At 41.5% G+C, this 13,298-nt stretch overlaps 2 protein-coding genes across 2 annotated transcripts in view; both read right to left on the reverse strand.

Annotated features, from left to right (window-relative positions):
- Window positions 1-1,773: 1,773 nt before the first annotated feature.
- LOC110989497 (estradiol 17-beta-dehydrogenase 11-like) lies at window positions 1,774-6,460 on the reverse strand. The gene is made up of 4 exons (XM_022253923.2): window positions 5,267-6,460; window positions 4,454-4,698; window positions 3,825-3,941; window positions 1,774-3,249 (listed from the first exon to the last, which is right to left on the reverse strand). The coding sequence occupies exons 1-4, from the start codon at window positions 5,735-5,737 to the stop codon at window positions 3,105-3,107; spliced, it is 978 nt and encodes a 325-aa protein (XP_022109615.2). The 5' UTR covers window positions 5,738-6,460; the 3' UTR covers window positions 1,774-3,104.
- Window positions 6,461-6,589: 129 nt separating this feature from the next.
- The window catches only part of LOC110989492 (epidermal retinol dehydrogenase 2-like), a 7,427-nt gene continuing 718 nt past the window's right edge, over window positions 6,590-13,298 (reverse strand). The window contains exons 2-4 of the mRNA XM_022253899.2: window positions 12,373-12,620; window positions 10,253-10,369; window positions 6,590-8,492 (exon numbers count right to left, since the gene is read on the reverse strand). Of these exons, the coding sequence (XP_022109591.2) occupies window positions 8,363-8,492; window positions 10,253-10,369; window positions 12,373-12,620 (495 nt within the window). The 3' untranslated portion in view covers window positions 6,590-8,362. The remainder of the gene's footprint in view (window positions 8,493-10,252; window positions 10,370-12,372; window positions 12,621-13,298) is intronic.

Raw genomic sequence — 13,298 nt, forward strand, 5'->3', positions numbered from 1 at the left:
GGCACCGCGACAGGCACGCGCACACACATGAACGTTCACACTCGAATGGCGCCCATAGTGATAACACCTTCGGCCGAGTTCGGGCGGCTTTTTCTCGTTTGTTCACGAACAGCTTGATTTGTTATTCGTGGGTGGCCGCTCGAACGCTGGAAATGTTATTAGCGCTAGTAGTTATTTGTGGCGAGCAACATGCAACATGGCAGCGTCCCTTGTGCATTCTTCGAGAGTTAATGTTGGATAACTGGGCTTACTTCTTTTCCATTTAAAAAAATCACTTCTGTGTTGGAAAATTATTAATGTTAATTTTGCCGCGCAAAACTTTCCATTTTCTTCGGCTTTTTAAAGCCATGTCGGTACTTTTTGTGGCTGTTCAAAAATCAAATCTCACGAGTTTTTCCGTATGTTCGTGTGAAATCATGACGAGGATGGTGTGTGATCCTGTTCCGAGAACAGTGTTCTTGGGTCTTGTTCCCGCCGTTCGAGCGCGAGAACACGAAACCCGTGTCAAGAACGGACCGCCCGAACTCGACCTTTATGGCCAAATTACCCATCTTGCGCCGCTACGCGGCGCTACATAATCTTTGATCAGCTTATCAGGACGACTAAACGTTACCTAGGCACGTTTTTATAGCCTTCGTGCTGCTGTGACCACGCCCGCGCACGTGCTCACACACCTCACGTAACCAAGCAGTGACTTCCGCTGTCCTATCACACTACGCACAAGGCGGAGCCTATGCGCCGCGCTCGCTTAACACACAGCTAGCTATGTGCGCCTAACATCTGCCTCTGTTACTGGGCAGAGCGCCATCTATAACTTTGCACCGCGCCTAGTGACTAGCGCCCTCTGTCATGTCACAATATCAAAGAATTAAACAAAAGCAAGTCGAACGCAGATACGAAGAGCACTGTTCATACGAGGTCATATTTATGGCAAAGACAATTGTAGGTCCCAAGTCTTTGTTTTTTCACAACTGATAACACAAGGTGAATATTATAACAAGGTAATTTGTTAAGTTCCAAGGACTTTGTTGTAGCAGTGTTCCACTGTACAGTGTACAAGTATTCGGACAAGTTCAGTGGCCATGACAGGTAGTAGTAAACTGAAATGTCTGTCTAAAACGAGCAGGGGCAAATCCAGGCCCAAAATTTTAGGGAGCCAGATAATAGCCAACACAGATTTTTTTTCATGCAATCGCATTGTCTTTCTGCATTGGTTATGGGGATATAATCTGCATGCTTTTCTTCATACTTCCGGGAGGAAACGCAGTAAGCAGTTATATTTCATGACATGTACTGAAAGACAGTCTCCCGTCGGAAAGGCAGCAAATCCGCTGGAGATGCAAATACGCCTATGACGTTTGTGGAAAGTTTGCAAAGCACTCTTTGTATAATAACTGTACAGAGTGTTTTCAAGCTAGGAAGTTTTATGTACTAAACCATTATTTTTTCGATTAGTTCTTTCTCCACACACTTACGTACTCGTATGGCGACATGAAACTACTTTATTATTGCATGCATATCCTAGGGAGCATTATTACCAGAAAATTGATTGTGACAAGGACAGTACTTTTTAAAGTCTACTAAATATGATTGAGGAATTTCTAACCACAACTATCATCTTCGTGTCTGATTGAGATTCTGTAGGTTAGTTCGTTATGAAACAAGAAGACAAAACAGTTGGGAACCCAAACGTGCACTTATAGAAAATCCATGTACCTTTACATAGACCCTTATGTTAAGTCTCATTACAAAATTAATGTCGTGTTACAGAGGTTCATTTTGTACATGGACAGAAGTTGTTTTCGGACTCCAACACTAACGTTTGTGGAAGACAAAACAGCTTAGGCAAGGTTGAGGGAGGCTACTTGCGCTCACAGAAAACTCATTGTTGAGCAACATAATTTTTAACAGTGTAACCGTTTCATTTCAGCACCCTTTTTAATAGATCTACTCAAAAGATTACGTTTGACTTCAGTATCTGAATAATTATATTATACCAACATTGGTCTTGAAAGTCCTCAGATATAGTCGTTTATGAAATTTTGCTTGTTAGTGCATAGCTGTAAACCTTTTAGTTGACAAATATGAAGGAACATCTTGACATAGTGCAGTTTTCGACATCATGATCATCTGAGCTGTTTCGTTTTTATACGCGACGCCGTGTGCATTTGTAGCTATTTGCGGGCCTAAGAGCCGCCTACATCATATTCAGATTGGTGATTAAGATACACTGTATGGACAAGAGGAATTATGGCGAGTGATGGAAAAGAATTCATAAAGCAGGTAAGTAGTCTTTTCTTATATTTAAGCTAAGAGTTCTCTCAGAACTGTTGGTCACGGTAAAACAAGAAAGCAAATAGTGAAACAGGCAGCAAACAAGACGAGAAAACACAAAGAATTAAGCAAACGAACAAATGAAACGCAAACAAGAGTAGGCCTAGTGCATGAAAGTGATATAAACCAACTTCAATTCCTATACAAGAAAGCTTGCAATCGATAGTCTTGGTTAAAAGATTATGTCTAACATTTCGAGAAAAATGACATTAATGAAAGATCTGATTTCTGTTGATCTTGTTATGAAATGATTAATGAATATAAACAAAGCAAATGGACAGAATAGTGCCCGTTTGTGTTTTTGTGCTCAATTTAATTAGAGTTCCTTAAAATAATTGTAAATTCATTTTCAATCTGCGTAACAGTTCACTCAGCAATAATGTAATAATGTGTCCTATATTTGGAGTACGTTGTTATTTTCCTTCGATTTGTTAATAGCTAATATTTTATTAAACTCTATCTTCCTCATTGTAAAGATACCGACCAGTACAATTCTTCACACGTCAATTCCTGTAATTTAAAGTACAAATAACTATGTTGTCGGGACATGTATAAGCTTTCATGATCACCCGTTTTTCAAGGAGCCATGCATAATACCAGAATTACAAAATGTGAGGTAGGAGGCCCTTATAAAAGTGCAATAATAAATTTAGCACATAACGCTCTTAGAAGTGCCTTCTAAAATCCCATGGCTATACACAAGTTTCAAGGAAGAATAGTTTCCCGAGTCCTGATGCCTATTAGGTCTGATTAGGACATGGAACAGCCGTCTATTCCTTCCCATCATCATTATCATCATCATCATCATCACCACCACCATCGGTGCCACCTTCAGATTCTTCCTTGTCTTCGACGAATGTGTTTTCCAAGTTGACAGACCGGAGTAACATCACCATCAGTTTGACAGGTATTAAACTGTATTGAAGAAACGGAAGAATACGAGTGTTACTGGTCTAGCCGTTTGGACATGAAATGAAGTTGTGTGGACTGAGGAGGAAACCTGAAAAGCACCTCACAACCATTAATTAATTACCATTTTACCCAGATAACCTTTCTTGCTGGTAATGCTGTTCAGTTGTAAACAGGAAAAAAATGTTCATTATTATCAGGTGTACCATTAACCTCTTTGAGGTATGGCGGACACAATAATGAGGTTTACTCCAAATTAGAAATCTACCCACTACCTTAAGCACTTGGTATTCACAACACGTGAGCATATATGAGTTAGCAGTCACTAGTCTTACCGATGGACCGGTGGGTGACGAGCGCAAATCCCTTGACGCAGGTTGCCATATAATACAAACCATTCGTATCAGTTGTGTCAGCATAGTAATGTTTTTGCCGACAACGGGTCACCGTTCGAATTTATTTTAGTTAAATTCCTAAAGGTGTACTATGCTGTGTATGATTAAAACCACATCAAATTGAACAACAAATCAAATTAAAAGAAAGGATTATCGGGTGAATTGACTCTGAGTGTGGAAACTAACTTTTTAACGATGGTCATAAAGTAAGCCGAAGAAGGCACGCACAATACCCGCTTTTCCAGAAGGACGCCCTCTATGATTTCCTCGGCCGCATCATCAGGTCGACTGAGCAATGCTCCCCTGTTTAAGAGTTCACAAATTGCAAACAGTTCACAAAGTCGGAATTTCACACAAGGACTACCGCACCTGTATACAATAAAAGCCCTCGGACTGACAACACCCCTGGCGTCTCCAGGTGCAAAATTGGGGAGGACGCAAAATAAAATGCTTTTCACTCCCAAATGAAGGGTTGTTGTAACTTGCCGCGATTAAATTCCTCAAGAATGAATTTAAAAAGGGCAACTAGTCTAGGACAACTTTCCACCCTCAGGGTCAGTCACCTTTTCACCCCCTCGAATCACCTGACTGCCTGCATTTCGCTTTTAGGAGCCATAGGCTATAGCATCAAGAGTGGGCTTGGTTTCATGGGTAGGGCATGCCAAGGAAAAAATGAAGAAACTGGAGATAACAAGAAACCTTATACGTCCTTTGCACTTCCCTTGTCGCTAAATTCACAATAAACTTGTGCCATTTTCTATAACAAAGGCTTCTAGATTGAAAAAAAAGTTGAATATCGATTTGACAGTGTTTACCCAGTGTTTATACGTCCCAGTATCATGCCTGTTGCAAGTCCACTAGGGCACGCCAGCGTCAATTTAATGGCAGAGTTCTCGTAGGCCAGATCTAGCTGTAAGGATTCGTGGATACCTATCACGGTACACTTGCTGGAAGTGTACGCACCCATAGACCTGTATGGGGCGTAGGCTATGATGCTGCCAATGGTGACAATGTGGCCGCTGTTTTGGGCTTTCATGGCAGGAAGGAAGGCTTTGTGGAGCTGTAAAGGAAAAGTGCTTGAGGTATTACCGTGGCCATGCGTGTTTTGTTTTTATTTTGGTTTTCTTCTGTGTTCTCAAGAATGGTATAGTAAAACCTCTTTGTGGAAATCTGAGACATTTCTCTTCGCTCAATGCTTAGAGAATGAGAGGAAAAAGTGGCTCGAATAAATTATTGTAAACCATTCTGTAAAACTTCAAAAAATGACGTTGCCTACCCAATCGACCCATATACCAAGAACATATCTTGCGTATTTGCTGGCTATTATTTATAAATTTACTTTAATTAAGAAATATTGCTCAGTACTTCTTATGAAACTGGATTGAGCACAAGCATTTGATCGCTGCGGAGAATGGGCACATGCCTTTTCTATTCCTATACGGATAACTTGGGTATGAGATCAATTTAGATTTAATCAAACGAATTATCAAATGAATCAAATGAATGATCGATTATCCAATAAACTTGAAAATTGCTAAGCATCCTGACAAAAATCAGGACTATTGTGTACTAATTCTGTCGCGGAGCGTGCTGGAATTGGCCTACGACAGGCAGTCTGAGCTTCTCACCCAAAAATGCGAGACGGCGTTGACATCGATAGTTCTTTGGATAACTTCCTCAGAACACTCCAGAACCGGTTTGTAATGTGCTATTCCCGCGTTGTTGACCAGCATCGTCACATCGCCGACCTCTTGTCGAACTCTCTCGGCCGCAGCATACACTTGGTCGGCCTTGCTGATATCCACCGTGTAGGCGTACACGTCTCCGGCGTCTAGCTCTCGTATCATACGCGCTGTTTCCACGTTGTCGTGCTGGTTCACGTCCCAGATCACCACGGTGGCTCTCCTCTTAGCGAATCCTATCGCAAGATGACGACCAAGCCCTGCTCCGCCACCTGTTATTAGAACAATCTCACCTTTTACATCTTTCAGTCGACGGAAGGACGAAGGAACGAAAAGATCGACGCATGTTTTGAAGAAGGCTTCCATACAGTACCATATCGCATATAACAGCAAGACAACACCCCTTTTAGCTGCCATGTTTGATGTACAAGGTACATGAACACACCGGCTGACTTTGTTAAAGAGGCAAAGTGCAAAATGAAGCAGTCGTTATGGACTGTGGAATCCTTATACAACTTGTATCCTTTTCATCTCGATTTGAAATGAATCGTATTTTTAACTGTTATTCATATGTCAGGATATCTAATATGGTATTCATGGCTTTTAAACAAGCTGTTTCGTCCCATTTACTGATGAAAACGTATAGCTTCACAAATGGACTGAAAGTCGTTTTCCCGAGCGGGATAGAATTGCTATCGACAGGAGCTATGCATAATGCATAATTTGGATGCAGTTCTTGTAAACGTTCCTTTGTTAATCCAACTTCATTTTTGTTGTGCCACTTTGAGGGCATTGTGGAACTGTTTATTTTTGCACTAATGCAAACTTGCTTATTTGTGAGCAAAAGTGTGACGTCATTTAAGGCAGAGTTACCAAATTCTGCACTAAAATTTCCCCAAATTTCGGATATTTTACTGTCGTAAAAATTTTGTGTACTTTGGGGATTTGTTTTTCTCATTCAGTTCGTGACAGTAAGGCAATGAACGAGGTTTTTGGGTACAGATGTTTCCAACGAACACATTTTTGGTCTACAATTTGAACGGACCCCCCATCACCACAGCAACAGTACCGTCACTATTTAAAAAACAAGAACAAAACAAAAACAGAGATGTCTTTAAAAGTGCACTTTTCAAATAAAAGTAACCCAAAAAGTATGCTAGACAGTTTTCCTACATTTAGGAGAAGTAAAAGTTGCACAGATGTGCTCTCTGATAAAATTAACACCATGGCCCTTTGAGACTGCAACGGACAGTAATTATAACAGCTAGATCTGTTGAAACATCTTACATTTATTGGTTCAACTGCTCGAAACATGAAAACGCTACCTATTGCCACAATGCCATGCATTTCAAATAACAGGATAACTCGTCTAAGCGTTAAACATGCCTGACTACACTGACACATGAAAAAGTTGTACCATCACTACCGTAATAAAATTAGTAATCTTTGTTTTTCCAAGAATCAAATGGGTAACTGCAGCATAATATCACACATAGAGTCAGAACAGTTTTAGTTCTATATATGACAGAAGCTTCTATTGCAACTTAGCGGTATATTGCCAATGCTTTAAGACATGACGACACCACATACTGTGCGTGTCTTGGTGTTTCTTTGCTCTACTGCGGCGGGTTCTAATTCTTTCTACACAGCGACACGATAAATTCTGTGTGAGAATAAATCTAATTGCTTCACACGTTCAAATAAAAAATTGAAACAATTGAGACAAATATTTGTGATCTCAGAAAAGCATTTGACAGATGGAATGAAATGTAAACAATTGTTTATAAGGAAAATCCAAATGTTGCCCCCCTTCCCCACTCCAAACCTGAATATGTCTCTAAATGCCCCACTCCCAGTGGCGTAGATCTGTTCTGGAAAAATTAGGGGGAATGGCGAAAGGTGTGGGGGGGGATAACTCACCTGGCCGTGGAAATTTGAAAAGCGGGGGGGGGGGGGGGCTACACCGTATTCACAATATAGGAGGCGATGTTCAAGATAATGATGTACATCTGTAATGTGTATCATATTCATGCAGAATCTTACATCAGAATGGCTTTTTAAAATTGTTTTTCCTTTCAATGATATTGCAAACGTTTTAGTCGTCGGGATATCCCCAAAATTCTTCACAATCAGCCTTAATTTATTTTTTTCTCATTACAAAAAAGTGATGAGGGGATTATTAAATAGCCCCCCCTCAAAGCGGAGGGGGGAATATATTCCCCGATCCCCCGGGATTTACGCCCATGCCTATATATACTCCTGATTTATATAATAAGTTACCGGGTTTAAACAATTCGATATTAAATAATCCGGCTACTTTTCCTTCAAAAAGTGTACAGAGAATCCATTCACTTCTTCTGACATGTGTATAAACACATTTCCCATCACTAATCCTATTCCTATCTTGTGAGACAGAGAGACGGAGTGATGGATCATTATCAACGACAGCGTCCTGACCTGTTTGTTCGCATTCTTAATAATGGACAACTTAAAGCGCCCCCAGGGAAAGAGATCGTACAAAATGTTCCATCCTGACAACCTCCCTCATCCCCTGGAAAGTAAGACCACCTGTAAAATTACTAAACCAGTCTTCTCTTTATGGCTGGAAGCACGGCAGCTCAGACCCCATGTCGAAAAGTTCCGAATCTGGCCCTGAGGCAAATGGCCTTTTAGATGGGCAATGATCGGTGTGTATAGTGCATCATTAATTAATAAGCAAGCCCGCACAGGTATTCTACTCAGAACAGTCTGCCTTTTGTGACATGAAAATATATGCCATACTTTATCACACTAAAGCACGGTACATTTTGCGGCAAAAATCTAATGTTCTAAATTAGCAATACTATGTACTTCTTTAAAGGCCACACAACTATCCCTTCCACACATTGACTGCAGCGAGCACATTGTCTTTAAATGTCGAAAACATTATTTGCAAAGGACTATTGTGATGTCCACAAACCCATTTTTTTCTACTGGTCAAGTTAAAATCATTTCAGAGAATAAGTTCCAACAACCACCAAGTCATAAGGTGTACAAATTCTTTCAGTGGGTCTCGATCTTTTCACTTTCCTCATCATCTGAGATGTCGTAACTGACGCCATGTTTGATAATCAAAGGATCTTCGATCTTACGGAATCGCAGCATTCTCACAAGGTACTTCACTGGAATCATGCTGGATGGAAAAAAGAAATCGAACTGCCAATGAAACATTGTCAACTGGTTTACAATTTCTGTGTAAGAAACATGCAAAACTGTTGACAAATAGCTGTTCCTCGGTCGCGCTTGCTCGGGTAAGAGCGATTGTGTTGTATTTGACGCCCACGTGACTTCGCGCATACCCAGGCCTGGCCCAAGTAACGGAACTGCTGAGCCGGTTTGTACTTGGTAAAAATTCCTCCTGGAGTCTCGACCAGGAAGAGTAAAAGCGCCTTTTCATATGTACTTTTTTTCGGTGCGTTACGTATACGACGCGTTCAGGCGTTACACTTTCACTGAAGCTAAAATTCGACTGATAAACATAACACATGTGTGCGTTGCGTTCGGCTCACTGATCTCTGTAATGAATAATTTTATTATAGAGATAAGTGGTTCGGCTGTCAAAATCGCCCAGGGGGCGATTCTGACGGATATACACAATGCTTGGCGCAAGTGTTGACGCACACATGGAAAGGCGCCTTAAGCCCCCCCCCTCCCCATACTCGGGCTCTGGTCATACCAAAGTTCCAGAATTGATGCGGCGATGCGGTTTTGTTTCGTTTTGGGGGAGGTGGGGTGTCGATGGCTGTTTCAGACTGCCAACTGATACGGAAATGAGTGGCATATTTAATCAAAGAGCAAAGGCTAGTAGTAGCACGTCGCACGTCATGCCGCCATTGTTGTTGATCAGCTGGCTACAACTCTGTAACACATCCATGGTCTACGGTTTGTGTGCGACATCAACATTCGTACCAAATATTGGCCGTTTTCCAATACTCATCTTCGTCTCCGTCTGAGGCTTCGTTCCCAAAAACCAATCCCAGATTGTGGGCCTGAAGCGTTTAAATTACATTGGATTACTGTAATTTTTGGCTTTCTTGCATCTTATTTGATGTTCTGTGGCACTATTAGACTGATTACTGTGCTTACAGCTTCAAAGTCGGCTAGTAAAAAAACAGTTGAAGCCTGATACGGAGCCGAATTGAGTACATGTATTGGAAAACGGCCCTGCCACTGGGCGCGAGCTACCCACGAATTAGTCTGGTTCCTTGAACAAACTGCCCTTCTGAATTGTGGACTTGTGGCCGGGAATCAGTCTACTCGAGAGCATTCAGGCGGTACGGAAATAGAGGGCGCTGTTTTGAAAATTTTAAGAAAAAAAGGAAACAAAAATTTACGCGCACGTTCAAAATCGACGCGCGCGCTGATCAGAGGCCGACAATGCAGTGCGAAAGCATGGCGACTTAGTTGAATGATACGAAGGAAAGTTGACGTCGTTGTAAAAAGTTAATCAGAAAAATCGCTGCATGCAGGAGAAGTTGGATCCAGACATGTTAAATTAAGTTAGTCTTATGCGAAATAAAGGCCAGACGTGTACCTAGATGTCCGTCGTTTCGAAAGATTTAAAATGTCTTACAAATTTACTATCTGCATGACATTTTGATCAATTGGATCACCTCAAGCATGAAGGTAGGATGCCTTGAGTAACCTGAGATCGTTCTCACATATTGTGCATACTTGCCTGAACCTATGACGACGTTACGGGTTAACGCGAGGGACAAAACCGAATTTGTACGCTTGTGTTTTTATGCAAGCATCCCAATTTATACTCGGCAATTTAGAACGCTGATCCGTGCAAACCACCTACAAAACAGGTACAATTTCTTCTGCAGGGTCGAATGTTTACAAACAGCAATCTCTTCACAATTAAGACTAATTGACAACTATTTTACTCACTTTTTCATTATGGCGTAAATGAAAATTCTTTTGGGTACGCACACAATACGCTTATTAAGGAGGACGCCCTCAACGATGGTCTCCGCCGCTTCCTCGGGTGATGTTATGCTCGCCGTCCTTAGTTCATGTTCAAAGAGAGAAAAACACATAGTAAGGCTACGTCCAAAAGTTATAGTCGCGGCTGGAGATAATGCATGCACACTTATATGGCTACGCCCACTTCCTACAGACATTACGTCATCACTTCCGGTATCTTGTCTGTACGGCTTAAAAACAAACAAAAAACTTTCCGAGAAAAGCAGAACTGAGGCATGTACGTCATGCCCTGAGCTGGAAACACATACCCACCCTACCCCACCCTCGAAAAATGATGCAAATATTTTGTTTTTAAATAATAAGAGAAAGAAGATTTCAGTTTATATTATTCCATCCGGTTGGGCGGTGATGATAAACAAGGAATTAATTTTAATACGGGCGATTCACAATAGTGCACTTCCAAGAGTTTGCAACGCGTTGAATTGACCAATCACAGTGCGCGAAATCTGTTGACCCAATGCGCGTTTGGAAAGGGTCGGCAGATTTCGCGCACTGGCATTAGTCAACGCGTTGCAAACTCTTGGAGGCGCACTATAGAGCCTGAAAGTAAAAGGTCTGCCTATGGGGATTTTACATTGGGCCGTCCTGTCATGTTCGATAATTTTTGGAAAAATAATTCCTTACTGAAACCACCCCATGAAACACTCATGTTGGAATTTTACCTTTGTCTTCCTCAAGTAATACTTTGGAAAAGTCACATGGAGATGGGTAGAGAACGAATTTTATTAACGACCTTTTACGACCGGCGATATCATACCTAGGTCTCCTTATTCATGTACGTTTGTTTTCATTCGCCGTGCTTTCTTGAAAACGAGATTGTACAACCTTGCAAAGATTTACCTACCTGCAGTCGATGGGTTCCAGATTCCGTTGAGTTGCCATCACGCAGTTGTTGTCAGCAAAGGTTAGATAAAATATTAGAATCTTTCGTAAAAGTAGAATATTGCTTTATGTTTATTATCTTATAAATTATCAAACTGTGCAAAATATGTTGATCTGTTTTTATTTCGGTTTTTACCCACAGACTACCATAAAATTTCAAACCGTAAAATTTCATCTGCGTACGATACTGCCGTATTGCACTGTTCTTCATGTATTTTAGATTTTCGGAAATGATGGGTCAATTTTTGGCAGGATATTTATCTTTTAGGTCAGGTAATTTTTCAGTTTCTATATATTGATATACTTGCAAATATTTTTCAAAGCCCCTTTTTCAAGTTGGAGTTTTTAAGAAGAAACTGAAAAAATATTATAAATTCTAAAACCTTTGCACGTTATTTTTTTTCCTATCCAAGGGTTCCGGAAGCGCGCCATCAGGGGTCAACTTTCAGGCTCTACTGTGAATCGCCCATATTGACCTATTAACCAACGCGTTGGTTCACAAAATGACATGTCGCTAAAGCTCTAACAATTTAGTGTCGACATCAGCAAGTCCTTACATTGTGAACAGGTCAAAGGCGTAAACAAGAGCCAAAATTAAAAAGGCGATTTTTGGTCTATTTCATTTGCCTTTCAAAGTCGCAGAAAGTAGGCTCACTTTCCAGAAAGTATATGTAACATGAAAAAAAAATCCACAATTTTGATGTCCCCGACAAAAATTTGGTTCTGGATCTACTCTTTGGGTTATGCAGATTAATTTGGGTTCCTGTGCTGCCTTTGAACTTCAATGAAAACTCGGTGGGTTCACTTGTGGTAACTGCAAAAGAGGAGTACTATGGTGACCCTGGAGGGACATCGCCAATCGTCAATATTGACGTCAATATTGCGACCACATTTACGACTCATTCTCTGGTCGCAAATACTGCCCTCAATATTCGTGACTGAATTGAAGAGCAAGTCATGAAATTCAGTCGCAAATATTGACAGCAATATTTGCGATCGAAGGGTGGGCCGTAAATTTCTTGCAATTTATTGAAGTCAATATTGACGATTGGCGATGTCCCTCCGGGGCCACCGTAGAGTACTTAATCTTTCCAGTGTACGAAAATAAAAAATGGAGAACATGATAAAGAACCAAAACTTACCCATAATTAATCCGACCCAGTATCATGTTAGTGGCAACCAAGGCCGGACAGACTAGGGTCATCTTTATGCCGCTTTTTTCTTCAAATGTCAGGTCCACCTGGATAGCGTCATGAATTCCTACTGCCGCACAGACACTGGCCGTGTAGGCACCCATGTGGCGGATGGGAACGTAGGCAGCTGTACCAGCAATGGTCACAATATGGCCGTGGTTAGCTTCCTTCATGGCGGGCAGAAAGGTCTTGAGAAGCTGCAGAGCATTGGTGGCCATTCACAGTGTATCGGAACAGACATGGACCGGTATATAATAAAGCAAAGAACAAGATATGGTATGCAAGGCGAAACAGCCAATAAGGACGGAACAATTTTCAAAGGGGGTGGGGGTAAGTTGTTTGACCATCAGGCATCAGCCATTAATAGACCGATCCATTAAGCTCCCCTATAACAATACATGCAAAAAGGCAACAGTACGCGTGATTTGTTGGGGGGGTGGTCACAGTACTCAGCAGCAGCAAACCATGAAACATTAATCCTGGAAAGGGTCTGTCGCGGAACATTTCAGTCGAATTGCTGATTTTTATTCCCCTTTCCTCTTTTGTTGGCTTGAACTCTGGCTTACCCCCCCCCCTTTTTCAGGTGGGCCCCATGCAGGGGCGTAGCGATCGGGGGTTGTGGCACCCCGAATAATTACTTCCAGTAGGCAAATCGAGCTTCGGTCGGCAAATGAATCCAAACATTAGTACATAAACGATGTACGTCGAAACATGAAATGCAGCGTACCACGGGTGGCGAACTAGTTACAACTGTCGGCAAATTTACTCTGGTATTCCCTCACCCCAAGAAAATGCCTTCGCTACACCACTGGCCCCATGCCCCCTTCCACCCGATGGTGTCGACGCATAGCGCCTCTGTTTTTTCTAACAAGGAC

The sequence above is a fragment of the Acanthaster planci genome, linkage group LG02, assembly GCF_054643075.1.
Source record: "Acanthaster planci isolate LZ-2023a linkage group LG02, COTS_SCS, whole genome shotgun sequence".
Taxonomy (NCBI): Eukaryota; Metazoa; Echinodermata; class Asteroidea; order Valvatida; family Acanthasteridae; genus Acanthaster; species Acanthaster planci.

Excerpts from the sequence above, each read along its gene's own strand:
- LOC110989497 (XM_022253923.2), bottom strand. The coding sequence starts at position 5,737 with ATGGCAGCTAAAAGGGGTGTTGTCTTGCTGTTATATGCGATATGGTAC. Across the intron at positions 4,699-5,266 it reads ACGCCGTCTCGCATTTTTGG|CTCCACAAAGCCTTCCTTCC; the intron begins GTGAGAAGCTCA and ends TTTCCTTTACAG. Across the intron at positions 3,250-3,824 it reads TTTATGACCATCGTTAAAAA|TTTAATACCTGTCAAACTGA; the intron begins GTTAGTTTCCAC and ends TCTTCAATACAG.